Source organism: Elephantulus edwardii, unplaced genomic scaffold, assembly GCF_000299155.1.
Source record: "Elephantulus edwardii isolate Elephantulus edwardi_28Jun2011 unplaced genomic scaffold, EleEdw1.0 scaffold00155, whole genome shotgun sequence".
Taxonomy (NCBI): domain Eukaryota; kingdom Metazoa; phylum Chordata; class Mammalia; order Macroscelidea; family Macroscelididae; genus Elephantulus; species Elephantulus edwardii.
The window spans coordinates 7,790,025-7,800,643 of record NW_006399905.1 but is presented as its reverse complement, the minus strand read 5'-3'; the positions used below and the strand labels follow the sequence as shown (position 1 = coordinate 7,800,643).

The 10,619-nt window shown below is 41.8% G+C and overlaps 1 protein-coding gene across 1 annotated transcript in view; it reads left to right on the top strand.

The window, feature by feature from the left end:
• The window catches only part of LAMA3 (laminin, alpha 3), a 383,386-nt gene that overhangs the window by 180,976 nt on the left and 191,791 nt on the right, over positions 1–10,619 (top strand). Inside the window, 2 exon segments of the mRNA XM_006895048.1 lie at positions 1,890–2,022; positions 8,095–8,237. Coding sequence (XP_006895110.1) covers positions 1,890–2,022; positions 8,095–8,237 — 276 coding nt within the window.

The following is a 10,619-nucleotide window of genomic DNA, read 5'->3' as shown; positions in this document are numbered from 1 at the left end:
CCCCTTCCCCCCCCCCCCCCCATTTGCTCCTCTCCTTGAAAAGCAAAAGAAAAACTCCCTCATTGGTACACAGTCTTCATATTTCATGGCTTCCATTTGTGTTAGTTACTGTACATTTAATAGCACATTTCAGAACCTCTGCTGATGAGATTTTGGTCTTTTACTTCTTTCTTATCTTTTACATGACTTTTTGATTATTATTTTTTTCATGTATAACTTCTTTGTAGTTCCCACAACTGGTTTGTTATTAGTCATTAGGTTCAATGCATTTGCTGCAGAAGGTCAAGGACTGTAGCCTTCAATATGGATTGAAGCTCATCAGCAAGAAAACAAAGATTCTCACCACTAATTAGCAGCATCGTGAGAGATGGTGAAGAGATTGAGATTGTTAACAGCTTTAGTGTGCTTGACTCCACAATCAACACTCTTGGGACCAGTAGCCAGGAAATCAAAAGACAAATTGCCTTGGGGAAAATCTGCTATCAGGGACCTCTCCAGAGTACTGAAGAGTGGTGATGTCAGTCTAGAGACTAAAGTGCACCTGATCTAGGCCATAATCTTCACAATTACTTGCTGGACAATGACTTAGGTTCATAGAAGATGAATTAATGCCTTTGAGCTGTCATGGGACTGCTAGGAGAAGAAACAGATTCATCGTGGAGAGTGAAATCAGGCTGCTCCTTAGAAGCAAGGATTTTGAAGCTTTGTCTGACATACTTTGGGCATGTTTCAAGGAGGGATAAATCCTTGGAGAGCATCATGCTTGGAAGGGTGGAGGGACAGCGCAAGAATGGATTGATTAAGTGACTGGGGTAATGGGGGTGGGTGTGTCAAAGGTGATGAAATTGTCTCAAGATAGAGCAGAGTTTAGAGCTGTTCAGAGTTTAGAGTTCAGAGTTCATAGGATCACTATGAGTTGGAGTCGACTCGATGGCACATATAACAACATGTGTCAAATTCATGAGCTGGTCTGTAAAGTCCAATGGGATACTTGCAAGGTTGAAGTAGCTAGGTGATGTAAATACTTAGTGTATTCTTCTGCCTACTGAAAATGTGGAGGCTTGAATCAGCCAAGGGCATCTCAGAAGAAAAGACTGGTGCTCTAACAGCTGAGCACTAAAAACTCTACAGCCCATCGTTCTGCTCTGACACACCTGGGGTCACCTTGAATGAAAGTTGATGCAAGAACTGATTTGATTTTGATTCTCAATCCTTCATGGTCCCTGAAACGTCTCTGAAATGGTGGCAGAATCTACCCTGTGAATGACTAGTGCATGCAAACCAACACATGCCCCACTGTAGCTTAAGGAACCCACTCTTCCTTAGATAAGAGATGAGGATAGATTTTATACAATTCAGGACGTGTTTAAGTTACATACAGATTTTGCTGCTAAGGGTCTTTGGGCCTGTGACTTTTCCTTAGCCACGTGGGTTTCTGTGACCATCATAATGCTATGTATGTGAATTGGACCCTGGAGTGACTGCCCCACACAAGTGGTGATATGAATAATGCCCTTTCCTTTTCTTCTCTTCTGTCTTGTCTCCTGGCAGTGGTGGCTGCCACTATCACTGTGACTTTCCTTAAACTAGTTCATCTCTTACTGCACTCTGCCTGCCTGGTCACACAAAGGTCACTTGAGTGTCCCAGTGGCCGAGGGAGTGCGTTTGCATTGTAAATGTAATTTTAAGTGGTTTCAGTTCCTTGTGAGGCCTGCCTATGACCATCCTTATGTTGTGATTTGTGCACTTATCGAGTGTGTATGAGAATGTGTGCATGTCGTGTGTGATGAGGCCAGTGGTGGAACTTGAATAGAATAAAGCCTTCGATGGGCTAGCATTTATTTTAATCAGTTGGTTCTTCTCTGCTATGATATTTTGATGTTTTTCAGAATGAAGTACGAATCATGTTCGATGTAGGGAAGTCAAAGCTCTCCTTATTTCGTGCTGTTCTGAAATATATTAACCCTGGAACGGACACTGTACTTGGCTATATAACTATTTATCCATCCTGGGCAAAGGCAGGTAGGTAAATTTTCAAACCTCTTTTCAGTTAGGAGATGATCTATTAATGTTTCCTCTAGTTTTCACAAATTTGAGAAAAAAATTTTAAGTCATTGAGCAGTTCTGTAGGTACTACTTTTTGGGGTTTTTTTTAAAAAAATTCTCTAAATGTTCTACTTATTTGTATCTTACTATTGTAAATTATTGTCAACTGCCACTTAAAAATCAATGTAGCAATCAATGTACTTTTGGCATCTGTTGTTGTTGTTGTTATGTGCCGTCGAGTTGCTTGCGACTCATAACGACCCTATGTACAACAGTCCTAAATTCTGCTCTATCCTGTGCCAATTGCACTGCCTCTGATACACCCATCCCGATTACCCCAGTCACTGAATCAATCCACCTCATAGAAGGTCTTCCCCTTCTGCACTGTCCCTCCACCCTCCCAAGCATGATGTCCCTCTCCAAGGACCTGTACCTCCTTACAACATGTCCAAAGTATGTCAGATGAAGCCCCAGAATCCTTGCCTCCAAGGAGTAGCCTGGTTTAACCCTCTTCAGGATGAATCTGTTTGTTTTCTTGGCAGTCCATGGTACATTCAATACTCTTCTCCAGCACCACAGCTCAAAGGCATCAATTCTCTTTCTATCCTCCCTAGTCATTGTCCAACTCTCTGATGCATAACAAGTGATTGCAAAGACCATGGCCTGTATTAGACACACCTTAGTTTCCAGAGACACACCGTTGCTCTTGAGTACTTTAGAGAGGTCCCTAACATCAGACTTTCCCATCGCAATATGCTTTTTGATTTCCTGGCTGCTGGTGCCAAGAGTGTTGACCATGGAGCCAAGCAAACTAAAGCTGTGAACAATCTCAATCTCTTCACCATCCATCCTGATGCTGCCAGTTGGTCCAGTGGTGAGAATCTTGGCATTTGCACAGGGTAATATTACTTTATAGCTTATTCATGGTGAGGTAGGCATTACCTTTGTGGTGGTGTTGATGTTGGCCTACTGTCTGTTGTTGTTAGGTGCCGTCGAGTCGAGTACAACTCATAGCAACCCTATGAGCAAAAATCTGAACCATGTCTTGTCCTGTGCCATCTTCATACTTCCTGACACACAAGAACTGATTGCAGCAGTCACTATGTCAATCCACCTAGTTGAGGGTCTTCCTCTCCAACCCTCCACTCTTCCTAGCATCATGTCATTTCCAAGGAACAGCCCCTCCTAGCAACATGCCCTATGTATGTGAGGGGAAGCCTCATCATTCTTACCTCCAGAAAACACTCAGGTTACACCCTCTCTGAGACATAGTTGTTACCTATGACCCTAAATTCTCCCATTGTTTTAAGTAAACCATATTGTCCAAGGAGGAGCGGGAGAAGATGGGATTGCCGACGAGCATCTGGTGCTGCAAATGGTTAACAAGCTCAGCTGCTTACAGAAAGATTGGTGATTGGAGTTTATCAGACGTGTCTCAGAAGAAACTTGTAAAATACCAACTGTTGAAAATCCATGGAGTGCGGTTTTACTTTAACGTACAAGGGGTCACTGTGAGGTAGAGTTGACCTGATGGCAGCTAGTACTGTAGGAATTCTTAAGATGAAGGCTAAAAAGTATGAAGGCCAAAGAATTTTAGGTAGTTCTGTGTCAACTGGACAGAATGGATTTCTGAGGGCCAAGGGACAGCAGAAGAGAACAAACAACCTGGCCATACATAGTCAGAAGAGCAAACAAAGTCCCTTCTGAAAATAATTAGGGGCTGCATGAAATATGGAAACTGAGTCTGAAAAGCGTTCGACATCTAAGGACACAAATTAGCCTAAGTGTTTTATGCATAGGAATGGAAGCATCTTTGTTTAGCATCCATGAAAGATGTTTCTAAGGAGCCTATGTGGATGAAAGTTGACGAATGAATAACCAACAGCAAGAACTAGCATACTTGCTTTAACATGTAGAATATTTTAGCATCCATGTCCTCACATGAGGCTCCTAAGACTGTGTGAACTGAAGAAGTTTGAAGAGGAAACAGAACGGAGCAGTCTAGTACATTGCCTGAGGGCACAGCTGGTCTTTATAGACAGACTCTTAAAATATTCCCACTACCTTCTCAGTGATGATGACATCAACAGTTTTCCCTCTACTGAAATACATTCAGGAGTGTTTGTTCATCTTCTCAGACACCTGTACTATACTAAGAGAGCTCTGGTGGCTTAGTGGTAAGGAATTGCACTACCAACCCAGAGATATGTGGTTCCAATCCACCAGCTGCTCTGTGAGAGAAAGGTGGACAATGTCTTCTTGTGTGATTTTTTTAAAACCTGCTGGAGTGTCAGCTATGAGTCGGTTCTGACTTGATGCCACTCAACAACAACAAGATGGAATAAAGAACCCTCCTACCTACCCCTGTAGTGACCTATGCCTGCTGGGTGACATTGTGCACTTGACTGGCTTCCCCAGTCTACCAATCTATAACCATTGTTATTATTATGTACAATCGAGTCAGAACTGACCCATAGCTGACCTCTGAGTGAGTTTTCAGAGGCTGTAAATTACATGCAAGAAGATTGTTCATCTTTCTCCTGTGGAGGAGCTGGTGGCTTTGAACTCTTTGCCTTTGGGTTAACAGCACTACTGACATGTTGACTGCAGCAGTGGGCTCAAGTGTGTCATAGGTGATGAGGATGGTATAGGTTAGGATAAGGTTCTGATCTGTTGTTCGTAGGGTCACTACCCATCAGAGTTAACTCGATAGCACTTAACAACTACAAGAACAACAACAATCCTTCGCCCACCCTGCCTCCTCCATCAGGGAGCAAAGGCTGCAATGATTATGGCCAGTGCCATATCCCCAGACCTTAGCCCTATACTTTGCACTTAATTGACACATCAGATGTATTTATTGAATGAAGAATGAATTTGAATGGACTCCAAAGAATTTTAGGTAGTCCTGTGTCAACTGGACAGAATGGATTTCTGAGGGCCAAGGGGCAGCAGAAGAGAACAACCTGGCCATAGTCAGAAGAGTGAAACCATTTGGAGAATGAAACCAAGGATTTAATAGAAAATATTTCTCTCTAAGAAGTGATTTTAGTGGAACTAAAATGCAACAGGCTTGTTTGTGTATAAACCTTCTACAAGAAAGGGAAAAACACTCTGGTGCCTAGTCAGTAGAGACTTGCATAGCATTTCAGAATGTCTCATGGTTTAAGATACGTATACTACACTGAAGCAGAGGAGGGAGAGAATAATTTAAAAGCGATATATGATAGGGTATTACAGTTATCACAAGAGTCCACAATTAAGGGTGCATAGTGGAGTGTACCCAGGGCAGTGGGAGGGGTGCGGGGGGATTTTATACCAAAGAAAGAATTTTTCTTTTACTTTTTCAAAGAGAGGAGCCAATTGGAGGGTTGCGGGGGGAAGGGCTGGGCAGGGAGAAAAGTGCAACAATGAATGGAAATCCAAAATCTCTGTAAATGTTCATTAAAATATTAAAATAAAATTTAAAAAAGAATTCATTAAAAAAAAAGATAAAAACTAGTGGAACATCTATGAGAATTTGAATCCACCAGCAGCTCTGAGGTAGAATGATGAGCAGTCTTCTCCTGTGTGACTTACAGCCGTGAGTTGAGTTTTAGGTTTGATAGATTCATGGCAGAGACAGAACGTTCCAGTGGCATGTAAATCACCCTGCCTGCCCTCTAGTGGAGAAAATACTAAGGAGGGAAATAACACTTAAACAAAATGCTCTTTTTTATAAAGAGAGAAACTTTATACCATCAGCTCTTTAAGACTTCTTTTTTAGGAGCTAATAATAATCTCCTAGACATTCACCATCTATGGCGTTTGTGCTCCCCCAGCACAGCAGGCCGGGTGCCAGGTGGTGGGCATGTGCCAAGCGGAAGAAATCAGACCTCCTGCCTCCGGAAGCCTGGGATCTCCTCTGCTTATCTGATGTAGCAGAAAGCACACCGTGTCCTGAAAGCAATCCCAAACACAGAAACCCCAAATGTTTCCTATTAAAATAAACGCACTTTCTTTACATTAAATTAAAAGTTCTAAAGTAGAGAGATGTCTATCACATTTCCTCTAGTGTTCATAGGAGCTTTTACTAGAGGAAATTTGAAATTTACTCTTTGGAGGCAAGGATGATGAGGCTTCGGCTGATGGGCATGTTGCTAGGAAGGGGGCTATTCCTTGGAGAAGGACATGATGCTGGGAAGGGTGATGGGTCAGCGAAGGAGAGGAAGACCCTCACCAGGTGAACTGACACGGTGACTACAGCAATGGGCTCTAGTGTGTCAGGTAGTGTGAAGACAGCACAGGATCAGACAGGGTTCAGATCTACTGTTCATAGGATTGCTATGAATGGTACTCGAATCAACGGCACCTAACAACAACTATCTGACTTCAAATTTGCTCACTGCTGTCGAGTTGAAACAAACGCACAGTTGAATCTGTGAGGTTGGCCATCTTTCTCCCATGGAGCTACAGGTGGATTTGAACCTCTAAGGAGGTGCTGCCTTTGAGTTACCAGAGCAGTTCCCTATGGGTTGGACCACCTGCACTCTCTCACACATATAAACAGTGACAACATTGCCATGGAATCAGAATCGACTCAAAACTCCAGTGGGCTTTCAGAGGCCATAAATCACACAGGAGGAGAACGTAATACATTAATTCTATGTATGCCAGATACTTTTTCTAATCAGTTTGTTGTTGTTATGTGCTGCCGAATCGCCTGTGACCCATAGTGACCCTATGTACAGCAGCTCTGAACCCTGCTCTGTCCTGAGCCAGTTTCACTAATTCTGACACACTAACCCCCATCGTTCCAATTACTGTATCAATTCATCTCATCTACAGTCTTCCTCTCCTGCGCTGTCCCTCCATCCTTCTGAGCATGATGTCCTTCTCCTAGGATTAGTCTCTCCTGGCCATGTGCCCAAAGTACATGAAAGAGGGCTTCAAAATCCTAGCCTTCAAGGAGAGACTTGATTTCACCCTCTCCAAGACAGACCTATTTGTTTTCTTGGGAGTCCATGGTATGTTCAAGACTTCTCTCCAGCACCACAATTCTTCTGTCATCCTTAGTCATTGTCCAACTCTCTGATGCATAGCAAGTAATTGCAAAGACCATGACCTGGATTAGGTGCATCTTAGTCTCCAGACTGACATCGTTGCCTTTCAGTAATCTGGAGAGGTCCCTGTCAAGCAGGTTTTCCCAGTGCAACTCTATTCAGTTTATGTAACCTAAACTACTTAATAATTTAAACAGTTTTAAAAAGAATCAAATTTCTAGAGCAGATAATCAGTTCTCATGTCATTATAATTCTGGTATTTTTTAATTGAGAGTTTAATGAAAGTTTATAAAGAACTTGGATTTCCATTCATTCATTGTTGCACATTTTCCTCCTTGTCCTCCCTCCTCCAGTTTGCTTTTTTTCTTTGGGGAAAAAAGTTATTTCACTGTTATACAGTTCCTCCCCCCTCCCCAAGACCACTTTACTGTGCAGCTCTTATTCTGGACTCTTGTCATCAATAACACCTAATCGTATATTCCTTTATAAAGTCTCTCCCTCGTCTATTTCAATGCCGTGTACATTATTTATCCCCTCTTTTCTTAGTTTTCTTAGTTCCTCCCAACCCCCATGTCAATCCTGTTTTATAACAGTGGCATTATGCCGTAATTGTCTTTTTGTGACTGAAATATTTCACTCAGCTTAATGTCCTCCATGGTTACCTATTTTGTTTTTCAGTGCTGCATAATATTCCATTTTGTGAATAGTGAATATACCACAGCTTCTCTATCCACTAGTTTGTTGATGGGCACTTGGGTTGTTTCTAGCTCTTTGCTGTTGTGAACAAAGCAGCAATAAACATAGGTGTGCATATATCTGCTTGGGTGGCAGTTCTGTCTTTCTGGTATTTTTATGCATATGCACATACATGCGTCTGATTTTTAGAAACAAGCTGGTAAAGATGATTAGGAAATGTGATGGACCAGTGAGCTGCTTTAATATTTTTTCTGATGTAACTGGAGTAAGAAACTGAGTTGTAACATGCTATTCTTTTTACTTCTGCTAGGTGCTGTGCAAAGCAAAAAAATCATCTTCCTGCCCAGTAAGGAGCCAGCCTTTGTCACCATCCCTGGAAATGGCTTCTCAGACCCCTTTTCACTTGCACCAGGAACCTGGACTGCTTGCATTAAGGCAGAGGGAGTCTTCCTGGTAAGATGTAGTTCCCAATGGAGACTTCCACAGGATTCTTCCCTGTGGAGGTGACATTGCAATCATTAAGTTCTCGACAGCTGAATGTAGTCATAGGCATTTCCCTTATAGGAAGAAAAGGAGCTTTGGTGGCCTAGTGGTAAGAAGCTGTGCTGCAGTCCCAAAGGCACATGGTTTGAATCCACCAGCTGCTCCTCAGGAGAAGGATGGACAATCTTTTCTTATGTGATTACTGCCTCTGAAAACCTGCTGGAGGGTCAGCTATGGGTTGGTTCCAACTCCATGGCACACAAAAAACGACAATGATGAAATTTACTCTCAAATGACGAACAAATTAACTTTGTTTATATCCTTCCAGCCTACCTCTCTAGGGCAAAATAACAATAGCGAAACAGATTGTAGCTCATTATGACTGGAAGTTATCTGAGCCAATACGCAATCTTCATGAACATATGTCCTCACCATTCAGAAACTTGTTTGGTTTTTTTTTTTCCATTCCAAATTGGAAGGACAGCTAAGAAAAACAAGCCTTGGGAAATTATGCTGAATGAAGTCAAAAGAACCTTGAGGAACAGACACCCTGGTAACAGTGGAGAGAGAAGAAGGGGCTGGAAAGAGTCAGAGCTTCTCTGAGACCCTCCTCCTCCTCTTTATTGATTCTTATGCGCAGGCAGTAGTTGCACCGATATATTGTCTTGGACAAATTACCCTTCTTTGAAGGAAAAGCTGTGATCTCAAATACCAACAGAACAGCTTGTGAAACCAGAAGTGTTGGGTGGATGAAACCCACTACCTGAGATCACCCCCTATTGTATGTGAGTTTGTGTGCTTTAGCTCATAAAAAAAAGGTCTTTCAAAATAAAGTGTTTGATGAAAGCTTGGACTTATGTACTAAAATCAGAATACACATGGCTTTTCCTTGAACAGAATTTCTTTGGCTAATTGATTTAACAAATCTCAGCCAAGTCTCTCAGTGCCAAGCCTGCCTCAGTCGCTTCTTCTATAGGGACAACACTTATCCTGATGGGTCCCCTCCAAATCTAAGGTCCTGCGAAGATAGCTGAGGGTTTGTGCTTCTCCTTCAGGTCCTATTTTACTTGCAACTTCCTGGTAGAAAAACAGCTGTTTTAGAAAAATTCAAGTTTGTTTCATAGATGTTAGAAACAAGGAAGAGGGAAAATTCCACTGAGTACAATAATGAGGACAAAGTTAAACTAATGGAAAGGGAAAATTAATTCTGCAGATCTCTTCATTGGCATGAAAGGTACTAAATTACTTTAAAATACAATTTTATTAGTGTTTAAAATATGCGCAGCAAAAAAATAAACCATTTCTACTGTAAAATTCTGTGACTGTGATTACATTCTTCGGGTTGCACAATTATTCTCTCCCTATTTTCCTGAGCCAGCCCTCCTTATTATCATAAATCCACTGCCTCTTCAGGTTTCTATTTGATCTTTTAAATTAGTGTTATCAATTTGATTGCATATGTTGTTGTTACCAGCTGTTGAGTAGACTGCAACTAATACTGACCCTCTGAACAATATCTCTGAAGCCTGCCCTATCCTGAGCAAATCTAACCATCTCTGACACACCTGACCCCTTAGCCACAGTCTCTTTGTCCATCCATCTTTTCCAGCGTCTTCCTCTTCTTCTACCTTTCCAAGCATGATGTCCCTCCTGGCAACATGCCCAAAGTATGAGACAAGGCTTCAAATCCTTACCTCCGGAAAGCAACCTGGTTTCACTTTCAGGACAGACCTTTTTATTCTCTTGATAGTTCATGGTATGTTTAATACTTTACTCCAGCAACACAACTCAAAGCCATTGATTCTTCTTCTGTCATCCATACTTATTCATTATACAGTGCTCAGATGCATATCAAGTAATTGAGACCATAGCTTGGATCAGGTGTCCCTTCATCTCTACACTGACATTGTTGCTCTTTAGCACTCTGGAGAGGCCATTGACAGCAGACTTTCCCAGTGTAATTAATAATTTTATTTCCTTATTGCTTGTGCCAAAGATGTTGGGTGTGAATCTGAGCAAGATGAAATCGTTAACAACCTCAACCTTTGCTCAATCTAGCATGATGTGTCTATTGGCCTAGTGGTGAGGATCTTTGTTTTCTTGATGTTTGATCCAATTCATATTGAATTTGCATGTTGTTGTTGTTTTGTACCATCAAATAGGAACCGACCTATAGCTGACCCTCTGGTGAGTTTTCAGAGGCAGTTAATGGCATAGGAAGAGACTGCCCATCATTCTCCTGTGGAACAGATGGTGTATTTGAACTGCGTACCTTTGAGATTGTAATGCAGTTTCTTACCATTAGGCCACCAGAGCTTGAATTGCATATAGACAATTTTTAAAAATTATTAT